General features: G+C 32.7%; 1 protein-coding gene across 2 annotated transcripts in view; it reads left to right on the top strand.

Moving 5' to 3' along the window:
• KLHL1 (kelch like family member 1) overlaps positions 1–20,798 on the top strand; it is a 416,652-nt gene that overhangs the window by 266,095 nt on the left and 129,759 nt on the right. For both annotated transcript variants that reach the window (XM_054446371.2, XM_054446370.2), the window contains one exon: positions 9,272–9,458. In XM_054446371.2, the coding sequence (XP_054302346.2) occupies positions 9,272–9,458 (187 nt within the window). The remainder of the gene's footprint in view (positions 1–9,271; positions 9,459–20,798) is intronic.

Here is a 20,798-nt window from a genome sequence, read left to right as displayed (position 1 = left end):
ACTGAAGCTAAAAGGGACTTTAAATGTAAGAGGAGGAACTATCTACTCCTGGGTGGTATACTCTTTCAGGCTGCAGGCTGATATTTACAATGGTAGAGTTAGTCCCACTTGTGGAAACTAAGGCTGTTGGCAATCACGTCTACTCAAATAGTCACTAATGAAGTGCTACGAGCTTTGGTGAACAAACTATCTCATACTGCCAAGTTTTCAGCATAATTGTCCATTTTTCTCTCTGTATGTCTCTGAACATAAATAAAGTCTGAAAGGTGGGGAAGGGTCAAACAAAGCTCTCTAGGTGTGAAGCACTTTCTGTTTTCGCTTGTACAGTTTGATAGTCCTAGCCATCACTCACTATTTATTGTGTTCCTGGAAAGTTCTGTGATGACTGAACTCTTTCCTTTCACCAGCACCTTAAATAGGCTCAGGGTTCATTTAGCACTGAGTATGATCATTGTTTCCCTGTGGAATGTCTTAGACTGCTTTAATGCAAATACCTGAAATTATTTCATTTGTATTAGATATATTTATAAGACATTGAAATAAAAATTTTTCTGCAGCTTATGAGATAATATTTTATTATTCATGGCTTTCATTTTGTCAGGCACAAAACTTGAAAGGCAAGATATGAAACTGTCATTTATTCTCTAAGGACTGTCACTTCTAATAGGAATCAATTTTGTTTTATAGATTCAAATTCTGTGAGTTTATTTTTTAGCACAAGATCCAGTAGGAAAACAAAATTTTGAGATATTACGAAATAAGATGAAGTACGTGAAATTTTGTCACTTTATCATGAATGTGAGAATGTTTTCATAACTATGATAGCCCAAGGATATAGTTTTAGAAGAGTTAGTACTTTTTCTTTGGTCTATAATATGTTTAAACTTATTTTTCTTTAAGTATTTATTCAATATTGCCTTCCATTTTGCAGTGGACTCCATGACCAGATGAAAGGTATAGATGAGATTGCTGTGCTTGGTACACCTCCTATTTTCTTGCCTTTAAATTATGTTTTTTTGTTGTTGTTGTTAATGCAGTATTACTCTTACTTAAGGAATAGCTTATGATGTAGGTCTTTTCTTATTTCTAGACACGAACTGTATAGTAGGGTGTTGCTATAATTTATATTTCTTAAATGATATTTTAGAAGGTTGTCTGTAATGCAAGTTTTTATAATGTAAATGTTTTCTGACTTTTACTATAAAATTAGAGTGTATGTCATTTATGTAATGAAAGTAGGTCATCCAGCAAAAATAAATTCATGTATCTTGTTTTGTTTACTTATGATAGTATTGTAAAAGTTATTTACAATGTCAAGTAGCATCTATACAGGCAATATAGTGCAGGGAATCATGACAAGGATTCTAAATAAGAGGGTATTTTTCTTGACACATTAGATAATTTTTACAGAAAGAAGACAATTTTTTAAAAAGACATGAAAATTGATTTTATTTTTTGTTTGAGAGATTGCAAAAACACTGCAAAATCTAGATACTTGAATGATGCATCCTATTTTTATGAAGCAATACTTTCAGAAGATTATTTGAAATACGTTTAGCATCATAATTTATGTATTATTACAAACATTTCAATAAAATCATATAATACTCTTGGAAAGCTGCAATTTGAAGAGTGTGCACACAGGATTAAAACACTCAACAGTTCTTTAATGTTGCTAAACATATGACTATTTTGATCATGTGGTTCAATGTATGAAACCATCAACAAGTAAATTATGGTGTATTATAGTAACAAATTTAATGGTTATTTACAATGAATAATATTTTAACAAATGTGTTTATTCATATATATATATTTTTTCTAACCAAAATGAACTTGTTAATAAAGACAACAGATCTTTAGAAGAGTATGTGAAAAGAAAATAATGCTTTCAAACAGGTAACTGAAGGGAAAATATTTATTCTAATTAAAAGTTCATGACATTTCTGGCAGCTGGAATGTTCTAACAAATTCATTGTCAAAAGTTCTAGCTATAAATGGCTAAATTATTCCGATTTTTCATATTGGTAAATTCTGAAAATTGTGTGAGGTTATCCTATATATTTCCTGGTCATGTTTGATTCTGAAGCTACTGGGTTACCCTATAATGCATCAGTTATTATTTAATCACAAAGAAAACTGACAAGGTTATAAGGAGATAGGGCATACCTGCAAAGTGACCACCTAGCTGACTGAGTTGTTAACGAAATAACATATTGCCTGTAGAAAAGTCTTACACTCTGTACCTTTTATCCTAAAATTTGTATATACATAAACCAGAGCACTGGAAATGTTTAATTCATTTGGATAGCATAGAACAGGATTTTAAAAACTTGTTATTTAGTTTGTTGTCTTATATGATAGAAGTATATTATTATCTCCAGGTTACCTAATTAGGTTATAAAGCAATTTATTAATGATTTTATTTTTCTTGCAAAGAGACATTTTCCTGTATGTATTATAGTAAACTATTATATTATAGTTTACTACATTTAACAAGGCAAACCTCAAATATTAACTTTTTAAGATCTATTTTTTTTTCAAAATTCTACATCTCTGAGCCCATAGGATCTTGAAGCAGTAATATTAGAAATGAGAATTTAAAACAGAAACAGAGTATTCCATTGTAACTCTACTTAATTATGTTTTACCTTGATACTCCACGTGATTTCAAGATATTTTGTTCATTACCTTCGTAGAAATATTCATGTTAGTATTAAATTTTATCATCATTTTCCAAAGAGCAAGTGCTAGTATAAGTTATAGAAATACAGTATCTCATTTTTTGTGTGTTTATAAAATGTACTTGAAATTTTGCCAGGTATATAGAAACAATATACATGAAATAAAATAATAGATACTTGCAATTTCAACTATATAATATGGTTTCATATTTAAGTTGAAATTGCTCACAGAGTAAACAATACCAAAAACTAGCTAACTTTTATGTCTGCTAAATTTTTTGCATAATATAAATAGTTGAAACATATTTTTGTAACACTAAAATGTACAGCAGAATGACAAAGTGGGCAAGTTTTCATTCTATTTGATTTTCTTCTCTGAGGAGTACATTCATTGAATTTGCAATTTATTTGTAACTATTATTGGTGAAATGTGTTCAGTGTTGAATCCCTATAAGACAACAAAATATGTTTTATAATAAGCAAGGAGACTTTATTATACCTATTCCACTATGAAAGAATACTGCCTATACAAAGCTTTGGTGTATCCTCTATAGAGAAAAGTCACAAGAAGATATTTATGATTCCAGTGCTTGGCCTGGGTTATTTTAAAGCAGCCTTTGCACTGTGGTAAAATGGTGGGGCTTATGTACAGTTTATATCATAATAGCGTAGGATTAGTGTGCACAGCAAGGTTAGGCTCTTGAAGCAAGTGTTGAAGGGCAAGTTCTAGTCTCGCTAGCTATTTTTGTGGGTTCACAGATGTCTCATCCTGTGGGAGCAAATATTTCCTGGATCAAATACTTATTTATTTTTTAGTTTTCACCATAAATTGACATAGGAACAAAGAAGCATGTCCTGTACCAGTTCCAAGATGTGTGCTAAGAAAACAGAAATTTCTTTTGTAGATATGAAGTGAAGAGATTTAGATTTCTGGTTCTTATATACTGTGATGTTTGTTGTCTTAAAAAAAAAAAACCCAGAAGGAAAACCTTATTGCTTCAATCAAATTACTCAGAAAATGAACATTTTATAACAAACTGGCAATAGGAACCTGGGCAGTACTCATAATAAAATTATGATCAAATTGTAGGATAATTTGATCTGTTATGGGCTGATATTTGTGTCCTACCCAAAATCACATGTTGTTGTCCTAACCCCCAAAGTAATGCTATTAGGAGGTAGGGCCTTTAAAGGTAATTAGGTTTAGATGAAGTCATTAGTGTTGTCAGAGGAGATGAAATGCAAACACAGACTATGGTGTTTATAAGCAAGAAACTGTTACAAGTAATAATTTTAAAATATACAATAGGTTACAGTGGTTATAAATAATTTAATTTGTCAAAATGAGTAGGAGTAGGCCAAAGTTACATTTCACACAATATTTTATTCATAAAAAGGAAAATAGTATTTGAATACAGAATACCTTGGTCATTTTATTAAATGCGAGACACATTTTATTTTTATTTTATTTTATTCTTATTTATTTTTATTTGCCATGTCATATACTGAAATAAATAATTCATAATATATTTTTATGTGTATATCTATGGACATTGAACATTGTATTTTTCTTTGAAATTTATTACTTTAAAATATTTTAAAGCTAGGCACATAGAGTTGATATTTCAATACTTTATTTTTATAGAATTTATTTTTTCTTTTGTAATTATCCATTATTTATAAAATTTGATATAATCCCTATATATCTTTGCATGTATTTGTTTGTAATATTTTCTTAGAAATTGAAAAGTTATTCACAGATTATCATTAATTAATCCATAACATTAGTCCATTGCCTTAAAGTTGTCCAAGTAAATGTAAATGACGAGTTAATGGGTGCAGCACACCAACATGGTACATGTGTACATATGTAACAAGCCTGTACGTTGGGCACATGTACCCTAGAACTTAAAGTATTAAAAAAAAAGTCTAAGCTAACACAGTAAGCCTTTTTTGATTTGTAGCTGTACAAGAATTCACAAGATTAAACCTCAGTAGAAGACACCACTTATTGAAATTTCGTTTAATCAATCTTGTACGTTGGCCATCCTAAATCATTTTTAAAATTACTTATAACTTACTGTACCACTAACATATAATTTTTAAGTATAAAATATGAGAAATTAAGCCCAAGTCCTATTTATATAAAAATACTATGCTAAAATTATTTTTACATGGTACTAAAGTCAAGAAGGCATAGGGTTACTTGTAAGCTAAAATTAATCCACCCTAATTAGTTAAAAGAGTCATCAAAATACTAGGGATAGCATAGAAACTCGTTTTAATATAAATTATTCTCTGCATTCATATGCCAAAATTTAAAGATATTTGAATCTATGTCATGAGTCTACTTTTCTAAAACCTAAGCAGTTTCCAAACTCTTGGATTCACTTTTTTATTCTGTTACAATTTTTCAAGAAGAAACATGAAAAAGGAGTACATTTCTAATTTTTTTTTCTATTTTTTTGTCTTTTGCTTATTTGTACAAATTTATGAAGTACATGAGAATTTTTGTTACATGCATACAGTGTGTTGTCATCAAGGCAGGGTATTTGGAGTGTCTGTCACCTGAGAACAATACATTTTTGTTAGGTATAGTCACCCTACTCTGCTATCATACATTGAATTTAATCTTTCTATCTTACTGAGAGCTTTACCCTTTAACTCAGTTTGCTTCCTTGTCCTCCATATCTCTCACTCACCCTTTACAGTCTCTGTTATCTGTCTTTCAACTCTCTACCTAATGAATTTTCTTAGCTCCCACATAAAAGTGAGAACATGTGATATTTGTCTTTTAGTGCCTGGCTTATTTCATTTAAAATAATGACCTCCAGTTCCATACATGTTGCTATAAATGGCATGATTTTATTCTTTCTTATGGCGAAGTAGCATTCTATTGTGTATATATACCACATTTTCTTTATTCATTAACCTATTGATGGACACGTAGGTTGATTCCATATCTTTGCTATTATAAATAGTGCTGTAATAAACATGTGAATGCAAGTATCCTTTGATATACTGATTTCTTTTCCTTTGGGTAGATATCCAGTAGTAGAATTGCTGGATCAAATGGTAATTCTACTTTTAGTTTTTTGAGAAATCTCCACGTTGTTTTCCATAGTGGCTTTACTAGTTTACCTTCCAACAAACACAATGTAAGTTCCGTTTCCTCCTCATTCACACAATCATGTTATTTTTTGTCTTTTTAAATAGTCATTCTGACTGGGATAAGATAGTATTTCATTATGGTTTTGATTTATATTTCTCTGATGATTAATGATGTTGAGCATTTTAGCATATACCTGTTGGGTCATTTGTATGTTTTCTTTTGAGAAATATCTAGTCATGTCCTTCACCCACTTTTTAATGGGATTAGTTTTTTCTTGTTGAGTTGTTTTTTGTTTTCTGTACATTCTGCGTATTTGTCCTCTGTTGGATAAATAATTTGCTAATATTTCTCCCATTAAGCAGATTTTCTTTTCACTTCGTTGATTTTTTCCTTTGTTGTGCAGAAGCTTTTTAATGTGATATAGTCCCATTTGTCTTTTTATTGTTGTTGCCTGTGCTTTTGATGTCTTAGTCATAAATCCTTTGCTTAGACCACTCTTTATGAGAACTTTCTCTAGGTTTTCTTCTAGTGTTTTTGTATTAATAGTTTTGCAACTTACATTTGTGTATTTAATTCATTTTTAGTTGATTTTTGTATATGGTGACAGGAGTCTAGTTTCATTCTTCTGCATGTGGCTATCCAATTTTCCCAGCACCATTTATTGAAGAGGGTGTCCTTTCCCAAGTGTAAGTTCTTGCTGACTTTCTTAAAGATCAGTTAGCAGTAAATATATGGTTTTATTTCTGGCCTCTCTATTCTGTTCCATTGGCCTATATATCTATCTTTAGAGAAATACCATGCTGCTTGGGTTAAGTTAGGTAATGTGATACCTCTAGTTTTGTTCTTTTTGATCAGGATTGCTTTGACATTTGGGCTCTTTTTTGGTTTGATATTTTATATATATTTAGAATTGTTTATTCAACTCTGTGAAAAAATGACTTTGGTAATTTGAAAGAGATTGTGTTTAGCCTATAGAATGATTTGAGCAATGCGGTCATTTTAATGATATTAATTCTTCTGATCTGTGAGCATGGGATTTTTTTTTTATTTGTTTGTGTTATCTTCAATTTCTTTCATCAGTGTTTTGTAATTTTCCCTGTAGAGATCTTTCACTTCCTTAGTTACATTTATTCCTAGTTTTCTTTTTAGTCATTGTAAAAATGGACTACTTGATTTTTTTTTCTCAACTAGATTGTTATTGGCGTATAGAAACAAGAAACACTACTGACTTTTGTATATTGATTTCATGTCCTGCAACTTTATTTATCAAACCTACCAGTCTTTTTGTTGAGTCTTTTGGTTTTTCTAGATATAAGACTATATAATCAGTAAAGAGGAAAAACTTGACTTCCTCTTTACCAATTTGGATGCCTTTTATTTCTTTCTCTTCCCTGATTGTTCTAAGACTTCCAATACTATGTTGAATATGAGAGGTGATATTGAAGGGGAAAAGTTTAAAGATTTTTATTTTTTATTTGTAATGTTTTAACTATTTATCTAGTTAAGCTATTCCTAATGTGTGTTCCAAATGAAAGAATAGTATCTTTATGACCAACTAATCCCAAATTTTCCCAAAAGAGGTGAAAAGGAGAGAAGAAAAATGAGAATTCATGAGAGCCAGCTTTACATACACATAAATTTAGTACTGTAGAGGTTAATTATTTTCCTTCTGTGGCAATGAAAAGAGTCAGATACAAGAAATTATGTATTTGACACACAGAGGATCAAGAGTCATTGTAGATAGACAGAAACATAGTTATAAAGTTTATGAACACCACTGGGCCCTGGTTAGAAATAGTCCCTCTGGTGAATAAAAACAAAAAATTTTACTAAAAATAGTAGTCCTTTCAAAACTTTCCATTGGAGATCTTTTATATATATATATTATATATATATATACACACACATATATGTATATATGTATATATATATGTGTGTGTATATATATATATGTTAATGTTCAAAATAAAAGTGGGTAGAAAGGCAGCTAAGGTATTAGTATACAACAAAAGGAAACTGAGCCAAGAATGTAATTAATCATCTTCACTTATGTAATTCCAAAGCATCTAGTAACTAATATTACACTTCTTATTCAGATTAAAACTGCTCTGGGCCAGGCACAGTGGCTCACACCTGTAATCCCAGCAATCTGGGAGGCAGAGACGGGTGGATCACCTGAGGCCAGGAGTTCGAGACTAGCCTGGCTGACATGGTGAAACTCTGCCTCTACTAAAAATACAAAAATAAGCTGGGCATGGTGGTGCACATCTGTAATCCCAACTACTCAGGAGACTGAGGCAGGAGAATTGCTTGAACCTGGGAGGCAGAGGTTGCAGTGAGCCGAGATCACACCACTGCACTCCAGCCTGGGTGACAGTGAGACTCTGTCTCAAAATAAAATTATGCTGTGTATCTTATATGTTGCTATACTCTTTATGGCACCTCTTATAGTTTTATATATTAGATAGGCTTAAACATTTTAATTAAAGTCATAATTATAGTGTTAAATTTAATTAGTCACATGCTGCCATTTTTATTCATTCAATGAACATTTCTGTACAGATGTGGTACAATTTTTTTTATCAATGTACAAGAAAAGATCAGTGAGTAAATGCTAAATTTTCTACTTATTTATTTTCTAAATCTATGGGACACATTTTCTTGTCACTCAAAGTGAAACAGGATCCATTAAAAAAGAAAAGGAGAGACTAAGAATCAAGGAGAAAAATAATCTAAAGAGCGAAAGAGAAAGAGGAAAATAAGATACTTTGGATGTGTGCAAATAAATGTACACAAAATAATTTGCAGAGACAATAACCTATTATAGCAAAAAATAGACACAATACACTTTAAAACTACTGGTCTCACTCTATTGGTCTATTGGGTGCTGAATTTTGGTATAAAATTTTCACTATTGGAAACTATTACTTTGCCTAATACACAACTTTTAAATTCCTTGTATAATTAAAGAGATGTTACGAGGAAATTTTTTTCATCTTTATTGAGTTATTTTGAATTTAAAAGAGATTTAAACTATACTTGAAACATTTTAAATTAAATATATGAACACTTACGATAAGCTTGTAATGGCTTAATTTGTTGAAGTCTATTTTCAACAAATTAAATGTCTTTCACCTGACATGTTTATGGCCAACACAAGTAACTATACTTGATTTTCAGACAGCTTTCATAAAAAGAAAATGAGTAGAAAAGCTGATCACTCTAAGTGTTTTTTTTTTACTCTGTGTGGTACAATGATAAATAATACTGAATCAAAAATAATATCCATTCTGTCTCTGTTGAAAGCCATTCATTTTACACATTTTTATTTGTTACTGTAATGAATTCTTACTACACCCTGCATCCTGCTCAATATAAGGATAATATCACAGACATTAAACTTCCAATTTTAAGGAATGACATAATGTTCATCCCTTTGAAAACATTATTAACAGCTATTGTGTATTATTCACAGATATTGGCTGACCTAGAAAATCACGCATTATTTAAGAATGATCTGGAATGTCAAAAGCTGATTCTAGAAGCAATGAAATACCATCTATTGCCAGAAAGAAGAACTTTAATGCAAAGTCCAAGAACTAAACCCAGAAAATCTACAGTTGGAACTTTGTATGCTGTAGGAGGAATGGATAACAACAAAGGTATATAATTTTGGATTTATATAACTATACATCCTGTGTTATACCGTGATGCAGCCTTAATATTGTGATGGTTATACCACAAAAAATTACATAAACTCAGCTTTAATTATTGTAATTTAAGATTAAGGGAGAAATTAAATATCTTTTTAATTGTAGTTACTTTCTGCTTCTTATTTATTTTTAAGTTCCTTATTGATTTCTTGTGCATTATGTACAAGAGTTCATATAAAATAAAAAAGAGATTTGAATCACTTAACACCAGCCGAACAATTTGTTGGATATATTGAGAATGCTATTTCAATGCTAAGAAATGTGAAATGCAAGGCAAATTCTTGCTGGGATCTCAATTATGAAGAGAATGTCTTTGAGAAGTTGAGAGTCTCATATAGAAGCCAGATAAATAAATAGACAATTATAAAGAAGTATAAGAATGGTGAAAGTTATAATTTATAAGTTTAATTGTGTTTACTGATTTAGTCCTTCAAAAGAAAATGAATCATTTGTTTAAAAACTAAACATATGCATTTGAAGATTTTATTCTTATGTTTTTAGAGTTATTGGAAAAATCTCCAAAAATTTGTCCTCTTCAGATTTTCTTATGTCTGTCTTAATTTTCATGAATAAGTACACAAGAAAATAATATGCAAAAAGTGTAATTTTCATCTGTTTGTTTCTAATAAATGATATAATTAGCCATAAGATATTTCAAGTATTTATAAGAACAAACTGGAATTGGCAACAATAGAATATGACCAAATATTCAACATCTTTTTAAAAATTGTTATTAAGATAAATCAGAACAACAAAAAAAACTTATTTCAATCACTGTGAACCGAGATTTAAAAATTGTAGCTGAAGGGAAGAAACTTAGGTAATCAATAGAGAATGACACATTCTCATTTGTTGTTTGTCAGAAAGATATCCTATGGCTGTTAGATGGTTTTCATAGTTTATTTTTGGAAAAGAGCAATTCCTGTAAATATGAAAATGCAGAAGCCTAAAGAAATGAGATTTATTTTATAAGTACATAGCAAATCAAGAGAATAAAAAGGCAAAATGTTTGTCATCACATGGATGAATATAGGCACTCATAAAAGAGAATATTGGTCCTGGGAGAAGGTACTAAAGCTTAGAATACACTATTATTGAAGTAGGAAAGCCTTAGAAACTTCTTTAAAACACAATAAAATACCTTCCATCTGGGGTAGTCTCTTTCTCAAAAGACAGAATCTGGATGGTGATTTTGATGTTTACTTAAAAAAAAGTGAGAGATATATATATATAGAGAGACAGAGATGTATGTGTATATATAGTATAACTATATATCTATACATATTATTTATGTAGAAATATACCTATTTATTATTGTATTCAACTTCCTCTCTCAGACATTATATAGCTAGGTACCTAAGTATAGGTATATTTAGATTTGCTAACATCCTTGAAGTTGTTACTTTTGTTGCTTGTAGTCATTACTTACACTGTATGTGTGAAATTATGTTATTAAATTTTTGAAAGACATTTCAAATTGCTTACTAATTATTATTCACACGGAAATGTCACAGTTTACTTCAGCTTAACCCTATTATTAAACACTTTGCTGGGATTCAATTATTTTTTATATAAATAATGCCACCATTAGCACCCACATACATAAAACTTTATCCTAATCTCTATTTCCTTAAATATACACCTAGATGAAAAATTAGTGGGTGGGAAAGAAAAGCCGTTGTGATGTATAAGGTTATTTATTTTTCAAAAATATATAAGAATTTATAATATTACCAAGTTATACAGAGTGCCAGTTTTACTCTCTTGTCAAAAAAATTTTGTCTTAAAAAACCTTTTTATATGAGTAAGTTTAACATAACAAAATAGAGTAGTATAATCAATCCCCAAATGTTCATCATTACATTTATATTTCCCTTCTTAGTAGTGAAATTGAAATTTTTGTATTTTAATTTTTTATGCATTTAATCACATATATAATAATGAATACTGATATATTAATACCTCTCTTCTAATTATTGCATTTTTTTTCAGTTTCTTGAGCATTGTTTGGTCAGTAGTAGCAGCCTATGGTACAATCCTGTCATTTTCTTTATTTTAAAGGAAATAATGTTAATACTTCAGAAGTCTGCTGTAAATATCTAGTAGGTAGAATAACACACCTGGCAATGTTTGAAAGAATGATGGATATTGTATAAGAAAATATATAGATGCTTTGGATAACATTAAGTTTTCTAAGACATAATTTACTTTATTTTATGCAGACACTTAGAGAAAATTGCCTTCTTCCAAACAAGAATTGGATGATTTGAGATTAAGAGTTAGCGTTTGTGAGGACTGCCTTACTCTTGTTTGGCTTTCAATAGTTTTGCATAGTTCTGAGATAAATCTATGCCTTACAACTATTTATAAGCTAAGTTTAGCATCTTAGCTTCCATTTTCTGCCTGGATTTCTGCCTCTTGCTGTGTACATCTTCGAAATCAGCAAATGCCCAGCGAACACAAGCGTGTTGCCCTGCCATTCTCTTTTCTGAGGGACAGGAGTCTAAGGTCCTGACTGCCTTGATTGCCCTGAGCTGCAATTTGTGTCTTTTCGGCCCCATCAGACTGCCCAGAGGCCTCAGCCCACATGTATTGCAAGGTCTCTAAGCCTAGAGCTGCTTGTGAATCAATCATTTCTAAAGGCAAAATGGCAAAAAATGTCAGGCTCATTTCCATTCACGTCCCCTCTTTCTGGGACTTCAGGCTTTTAAGTGTTAGCTGTATTTTTTAGTCTCTAATGTCTTAAAACAGCTAAATTTTGTACTATGAACTAAAGCTTTATAGTTACTCATGTGGGAAAAGTTTGTCTGACACAAACTACTCCATCATGTTTAAAAGAAGCCCCTGTGTATTTGTAATTTTGAGGTTGTCTATTTCTGAAACTTCCTGAATTTTTTCAGATTTATATATTTATTTATGAATTTTAATGTTCCTACTTCACTTTTTTTTCATTCTGTCCATTACTTCTTAACAATTACACATTTTATTTTATATCCTGTGGCTAATAATTTCAACATCTAAAAGGTTAGGGTCTAAATCTGTTGTTTGTTGTTTCTGACAACTTTCAATCATGTTAAGTTTGATTCCTTCTGTGTTAGGTAATACTGTTGTAAAGTCATAATTAATTTTCTTTACTCTCTAGGACTTCTTAGGGGCCTAAATTTTGCAGATGCCTTCCTCTGATAAGCCTGAATCTGCTTCAACCCAGAACCAAAGGCACCACTAACTTAGGGCCATGTCAGCCCCCTTTAACCATCCAGGCTTAATGCAGCATCTCTGGTTCCTTGTTCTCCCACCTTGTGTTTGGCCCAAGGCAGATGCTCCAGATCTTATTGTTGGAAACCTCTGTCCACAAGAGATGCTGGCTTTTGTATTCCTTTAGCGCTCTCTCTCTGGTTTCACCTCACTGTTCCTTCAGCTATTTGACTATGCCCTTGAAAATTTCTCTTATTTTCATGTAAGACGAGCAATGCAAATAATTTTTTTTGTAATTTCCCCAGGTGGGGTGGTATTAGAATTAGAGGGCATTTCAGCCTGAGTCTTCTATTCTCCAACAGTCAGAAGCATCCTATTTCCGTTTTATTCTAAAGTTTTCTCCGTAGATTATTTCATTTGATTTATGTCCTATAATTTTTGAAATGTAAGTATTTTGCCTATTACTAAACCATTAACACTCTGAAATTTTTCAAATTTTCAAATTTTGGATATTTATAAGGTAGACTCATTGACATTTTCATAGTTAATTAATTTTGGAGTATTCACAAATTTAATAGTACTATTTTCAGTTATAACTTCTACATCTCTAAAATGCAAATAATAATCCCACCTCAAATTTAAAATTATATCATGTATTAAATTAGAACATCTCTAATTACAATGTAAATGACTATTCATTAACACTTTGATCAAATCCCACACTTCTAATAGTGAGTGTAATTCAAAATCTGGAACCTAAACAGGAATTGATACATGCCTTAGAACTGAGGGATTATTAGCAAATATTCAAAACTACAAGTACAAATTACTGAATACTCATTTGTTCTCCTGTTATACATTCTCTTTTTCAAATGATAGACAGCTTGGCAACAGAAACTTTCTAATTTTAGAAACACTTACTATTAATTGTGATAACATTTGCTATCAATTGTAGACTTTCAGTAATCATCTACTAAATTTAAACTGCAACTAATTTAACTGATCTAAATGGATATCCAAAATGGACAAGTCTCACATGTATTTATGAATTATAAATTCACTTTGAAGTATAATATACTATTTGTCAATATAAACCTTGTGTTAATACGAAACTCACCTTTGTAATATTTTGAAGATGAGAAAAGCAAAATGTAATTAGAAGATTGTTGTCACCTACACAACTCTTCCCATAGGACCCTTCAAGCAGAAAACAATTTTATGGATCTAGGATACTTTTCCTCATTAACTGATAATTTTTAAGTAATAGATATTACATCAATGACATAAATACATACATATATATATTTAACTAATTGTAATTTCATTGTTTCTCCCCCTAATTTATGTACTTATTTATTTATTTTCATTTCAATAGGTTTGTGGGAAAAAGTGTGTTTGGTTTACATAGATAAGTTCTTTAGTGATGATTTCTGAGATTTTGGTGCACCCATCACCTGAGCAGTGTACACTGTACCCAATGTGTAGTCTTTTGTCCCTCAACCCCCACCCTCTCATCCCACCCCTCAAGTCCCCAAAGTCCATTGTACTGTTCTTATGACTTTGTGTCCTCATAGCTTAGCTCCCACTTATAAATGAGAACATATGATGTTAAGTTTTCCATTGCTGGGTTACTTCACTGGGAGTAATGGTCTTTAACTCCACCCAGGATTGCTGCAAATGCCATTATTTAGTTCCTTTTTGTTGCTGAGTAGTATTCCATGACATGTATGTGTGTGTGTGTATATATATACATATATATGTATATATATGTATGTGTGTGTATATATGTGTATATATGTGTGTGTGTGTATATATATGTGTGTGTGTGTATATATATATATATCCAAAACTATAAGTATATATATATATATATATATATATATATATATATATATACCATTATTTCTTTATCCACTCATTGATTGATGGGCATTTGGGCTGGTTCCATATTTTTGCAATTGCAAATTGTATTGCTATAAACACACATATGTGCAAATGTCTTTTTCATATAATGACTTCTTTCCATCTAGGTAGATATCCAGTATTGGGATTGCTGGATACAATGGTGGATGTAGTTTTATTTTTTAAGGAATCTCCATACTGTTTTTTATATAGTGGTCATACTAGTTTACATTCCCACCAGCAGTGTAAAAGTGTTCCCTTTTTCACCACATCCTTGCCAACATCTATTTTTTTTATTTTTTGATAATGGCCATTCTTGGAGGAGTAAACTGGTATCGCATTGTGGTTTTGATTTGCATTTCCCTGATCATTAGTGATGTTGAGCATTTTTTCATATGTTTGCTGGCTATTTATTTATGTTCTTTTGAGAATTGTCTATTCATGTCCTTATCCCACTTTTTGATGGGATTATTTATTGTTTCTGGCTGATGTGTTTGAGTTCTTTGTAGATTCTGGATATTTGTCCTTTATCAGATGCATAGTTTGTGAAGATTTTCTCCCACTCTGTGGGTTGTCTGTTTACTCTGCTGATTATTTCCTTTGGTGTGCAGAAACTTAGTGAGTTTAATTAAGTCCTATCTATTTATCTTTTTTGTTGTTTCATTTGCTTTGGAGCTCTTGGTCATAAAGTCTTTGCCTAAGACAATGTTTAGAATAATTTTTCTGAGGCTATCTTCTACATTTTTAGTGACTTTAGGTCTTAGATTTAAGTCTTTGATTCATATTGAGTTGATTTTTGTAAAACGTGAGAGATGAGGATCCAGTTTTTTGCCATGTGGTTTGCCAATTATCCCAATGAAATTTGTTGAATAGGGTGTCCTTTCCCCACTCTATGTTTTTGTTTCCTTTGTCAAAGATCAGTTGGCTTTCTTTCTGGGTTTGGCTTTCTTTCTGGGTTTTCTATTCTGTTCTATTTTTCTGTGTGCCTATTTTTATACCAGTACCATGCTGTTTTGGTGGCTATAGTCTTGTCATATAGTTTGAAGTTGGGTGATGTGACGCCTCTAGATTTGTTGTTGTTGTTGTTGTTTAGTCTCACTTTGGCTAGGCAGGCTCTTTTTTGATTCCATGTGAGGTTTAGAATTTTTTTTAAGTTCTATGAAGAATGACAATATTTTGATGGGAATTGCATTGAATTTTTAGATTGCTTTTGGCAGTATGATTATTTTCCCAATGATTCTACCCATCCATGAACATGGGATGTGTTTCCATTTGTTTCTGTCATCAATGATTTTTTTCAGCAGTGTTTTGCAGTTTTCCATGCAGAGTCTTTTGCCTCCTTGCTTAGGTATATTCCTAAATATATTATACTAATTTTTGGCAGCTATTTTAAAAAGAGTTGATTTCTTGATTTAATTCTCAGCTTGGTCGCTGTTGGTGTATAACGGTACTACTGATTTGTGTACATTGATTTTGTATCCTGAAACTTTACTGAATTCTTTTATCAGATCTAGGAGCTTTTTGCATGAGTTTATAGAGTATTCTAGGTGTACAATCATATCATCAGTGAACAGCGACAGTTTGACTTCCTTTTTACCGATTTTGATGCCCTTTATTTCTTTCTTTTGTCCGATTGTTCTGGCTAGGATGTCCAGTATTATGTTGAATAGAAGTGGTAAAAAGTGGGCCTCCTTGCCTTGTTCCACTTCTCAGGGGGAATGCTTTCAACTTTTCCTCATCCAGCATAATGTTGACTGTGGGTTTGTCATAGATGGCTTTTATTATCTTTAAGTATGTCCCCTCTATGCCAGTTTTGCTGAGGGTTTTAATCATAAAGGGATGTTGGATTTTGTTAAATGCTTTTTCTGCATCTCTTGGGATGATGATGTGATTTTTGTTTTTAATTCTGTTTGTGTTGTGTAGCACATCTATTGACTTGCATATTTGAAACCATCCATGCATCCCTGGTGTGAAATCAACTTGATCATGGTGGATTATCTTTTTGATATACTGTTGGATTCAGTTAGCTAGTATTTTGCTGAGAATTTTTGCATATATGTGTATTAGGGATATTTGTCTGTAGTTTTCTTTTTTGTTATGTCCTTTCCTGGTTTTGGTATTAGGGTGACAGCAGTTTCATAGAATGATTTACAGAGGATTCTCTCCTTCTCTATCTTTTGGAATAGTTTCAATAGAATTGGTACCAATTCTTCTTTGAATATCTGATATAATTCAGCTGTGAATCCACTGGGTCCTGGAATTCTGTTTTCTTGACACTTTTTTTATTACCATTTCAATCTTGCTCCTTGTTATTGGTCTGTTCAGAGTTTCTATCTCTTCCTGGTTTAATATAGGACAGTGGTATATTTCCAGGAATTTATCCAAATCTGCTAGCTTTTCTAGCTTGTGCGTGTAAAGGTGATCATAGTAGTCCTGTCTGATCTTTTCTATTTTTGTGTTATCAGTTGTAATATCTCCTGTTTCATTTCTAATTGAGCCTATTTGGATCTTCTCTCTTCTTTTCTTGGTTAATCTCACTAATGGTTTATAAGTTATGTTTATCTTTTCAAAGAACCAGCTTTTTGTTTTACTTATCTATTGTATTTTCTTTTGCAATTTTATTTAGTTTTTCTCTGATCTTTGTTTTTTTTTTCCTTCTGCTGGGTTTGGGTTTGGTTTGTTCTTGTTTCTCTAGCTCCTTGAAGTGTGACCTTTGATTGAATGTTTGTGCTCTTTAGACTTTTTGATATAGGCATTTAATGCTATGAACTTTCCTTTTTAATTGATTTTGCTATATCCCAAAAGTTGTAATAAGTTTTGTCACTATTATCATTCGGTTTATATAATTTTTAAAATTTCTATCTTGACTTCACTGTTGACCCAACAATCATTCAGAATCAGATTACTTAATTTCCGTGTATATGCATGATTTTGAGGGTTTCTTTTGGAGTTGATTTCCGATTTTATTCCACTGTGGTCTGAGAGAGTACTTGATATAATTTCAATTTTCTTAAATTTGATAAGACTTGTTTTGTGGGTTACCATACAGTTTATCTTGGAGAATGTTCCATGTGCTGATAAATAGAATGTATATTCTGCAGCTGTTGGGTAGAATGTTCTCTAAATATCTGTTAAGTCCATTTGTTCCAGGGTATAGTTTACTTCTATTGTTTCTTTGTTGACTTTCTGTCTTGATGACTGTCTAGTGCTGTCAGTGGAGTATTAAATTTCCCCACTATTATTGTGTTGCCATCTATATCATTTCTTAGGTCTAGTAGTAAATGTTTTATAAATTTGTGAGCTCCAGTGTTAGGTGCATGTATATTTAAGATTGTGATATTTTCCTGGTACACAAATCCTTTTATCATTATTTAATGTCCCTCTTGACCTTTTTAAACTGTCATTGCTTTAAAGTCTGTTTGTCTGATGTAAGAATAGCTACTCCTGTTCACTTTTGGTGTCCGTTTGCATGGAATATCTTTTTCCACCCAATTACCTTAAGTTTATGTGAGTCTTCATGTGTTAAGTGAGTCTCTTGAAGATAGCAGATACTTGGTTGGTGAATTATTATCCATTCTTTTTTTTTTATGTGGGGCGTTTAGGCCATTTACATTCGATGTTAATATTGAGATGTGAGGTACTATTCTTTTCATCATGCTAGTTTTTCCCTGAATACCTTCTTTTTTTTTTTTCTACTGTATTATTATTTTATAAGCCTGGTGAAATTTATGCTTTAAGGAGGTTCTATTTTGGTGTATTTTGAGGTTTTGTTTCAAGATTTAGAACTCCTTTTAGCAGTTCTTGTAGTGCTGGCTTGGCAGTGCCAAATTCTCTCATCATTTCTTTGTCTAAATATTATTATATCTTTTCATTTATGAAGCTTAGTTTCACTGGATACAAAATTCTTGGCCGATTATTGTTTTGTTTAAGGAGGCTAAAGATAAGACCCCAATAGTTTCTAGCTTGTAGGGTTTCTGTTGAGACATCTGATGTTAATTTGATAGATTTTTCTTTATAGGTTATCTGATGCTTTGCCTCATAGCTCTTTAATTGTTTTACCTTGTTTTTCACCTTTCTCTGGTGCCTTCTTGAGTAGCTTAATAACCAACCTTCTGAATTCTTTTTCTGGAAATTCAGAGATTTATTCTTGGTTTGGATGCATTGTTGGTGAGCTAGTGTGATCTTCTGATGGTGTTATAGCTCCTTGCTTTGTCACATTACTAGAATTGTTTTTCTGGTTCCTTCTTATTTGGATAGACTATGTCAGAGGAAAGATCTGGGGCTCAAGGGCTGCGTTCAGATTATTTTGTCCTGCACGATGATTCCTTGATATGGTGTTCTCCTCCCTCCCCTTGGGATGGAGCTTCCTGAGAGCTGGACTGCAGTGATTGTTTTTGCTCTTCTGGGTATGGCCACCCAGCAGAGCTACTGTACTCTGGGGTGGTACTGGGGAGAGTCTGTGGAGTCCTGTAATGTGATCTGTCTTCAGGTCTCTCAGACATACACACCAGCACCTGCTCCAGCGGAGGTAGTAAGGGAGTGAAGTGAATTGTGTGAGGGTCCTTGGTTGTAGTTGTGTTATTGTGCTGGTTTCCTCAAATGCTGGTTGTGCTAGCAGTTTGTTGGCCTCCAGCCAGGAGGTGGCACTTTCAAGAGAGCATCAGCTGATGTAAGCTTGCCCTAAGATTTCTTGGATAAGTATACTTTGGGTTTCTCAGGCGATGGGCGAGGCCTTAGAGCTCCTAAGAGATTATGTCTTTCATTTTGACTACCAAAGCAGGTAGAGAAAGGCTTGGTGGGTGCAAGGTTAGGCATATCTAGGCTCAGACTCTCCTTGGGCAGGGCTTGCTGTGGCCACTGTGGGGGATGGAGGTGTGGTTCTCTGACCAATGGAGTCACTTTCCCAGGGGGATTATGGCTGCTTCTGCTGCATCATACAGGTTGCCAGGGAAGTGGTGGAAAGCTGGCAATGACAGGCCTCACCCAGGTCCTACACAGCCAGCAAGGCCAGCCTTATTCCCACCTTGCCTCATCATCAGCATGGAGTTTATATCCAGGCAGCTGATAAGCAGGGCTGAGATCTTGCCCCAGGCTACAAACCTCCCTGCTAAGAAAGCAAGCAAGGTTTTTAGGCCTCATCCCTCCCCACTTGCTTTAGCCTCTGTGTTCCTATGGCCTGTACTTTCCATTTGCATTCCGCCCTGGATTGTACCCAGGAATATTGGTGTTCAGTCAAAATTATTAGAAAGTTCAGCGGGAGGTTTCCTTCTCCCTGTGGTCTGTTCCCAATTCCACTGGCTGCCCTCCCCAAGAACCCCATGAGATAAAGTTAGAAGTGGTTTCTCTGGGTGCTGAGAGTGCCTACAGGGCTCATCCTACTTCTTCTTCTATTTTTATATTTCACTTGGCTCTCTACATTTGTTTCAGCTCTAGATAAGGTTAAATACTTCCTTTGTGATCTGGATTTTCAGATCCCAGTGAGGTAAGCGTATGTGCTTGGAGGCTGACTTTCCCCTTTCACATTTTGGGCACTCACAGTTTTCTAGCTGTTCATGGAGTGTGCTGTGGCAAGCCACTTCTTTCAAAGGGTCTGTGAATTCCTTTGGTTTTCCTGCTATGTTCCTGCATTAGTTCTTACAGCAAAAATTCATTATGTGAGTCTCCTCACGCTGTTCTGTCCATCCAAATGGGAGCTGCAAGTTAGTCCCGTATCTTATCTGCCATTTTCACATCAATGACATATATTATAAATACCTCCTTCCAAACACCACCATATACAAAATTTTATTTACTTCCAACAACGAACTTATCTTGAGAGTATTTTCCAAGCTCATTTTGAATTTGAAGAGATTAAGAAACTTTTTTAGTTTCTACCATTTAGTAAGTAGAGTTTTAATCTAGGATTGTGTGTAATTCCAAAATTTGTATTATTTCTTCTGCTCTTTTGCTCACATTTAACTTGTTAATGATGAGATGTGCTAAGAATAACTTTTTTTTTTTTTTTTTTTTTTTGAGACAGGGTCTTGCTCTGTCGCCAGGCTGGAGTGCAGTGGCATGATCTTGGCTCACTGCAACCTCTGACTCCCGGGGTTCAAGAGATTCCCCTGCCTCAGCTTCCCGAATAGCTGGGATTACAGCCACGCACCACCACACCCAGCTAATTTTTGTATTTTCAGTAGAGACGGGGTTTCA

This window comes from Pongo pygmaeus, chromosome 14, assembly GCF_028885625.2.
Source record: "Pongo pygmaeus isolate AG05252 chromosome 14, NHGRI_mPonPyg2-v2.0_pri, whole genome shotgun sequence".
Taxonomy (NCBI): Eukaryota; Metazoa; Chordata; class Mammalia; order Primates; family Hominidae; genus Pongo; species Pongo pygmaeus.
This window is presented reverse-complemented; position numbering and strand designations above follow the sequence as displayed.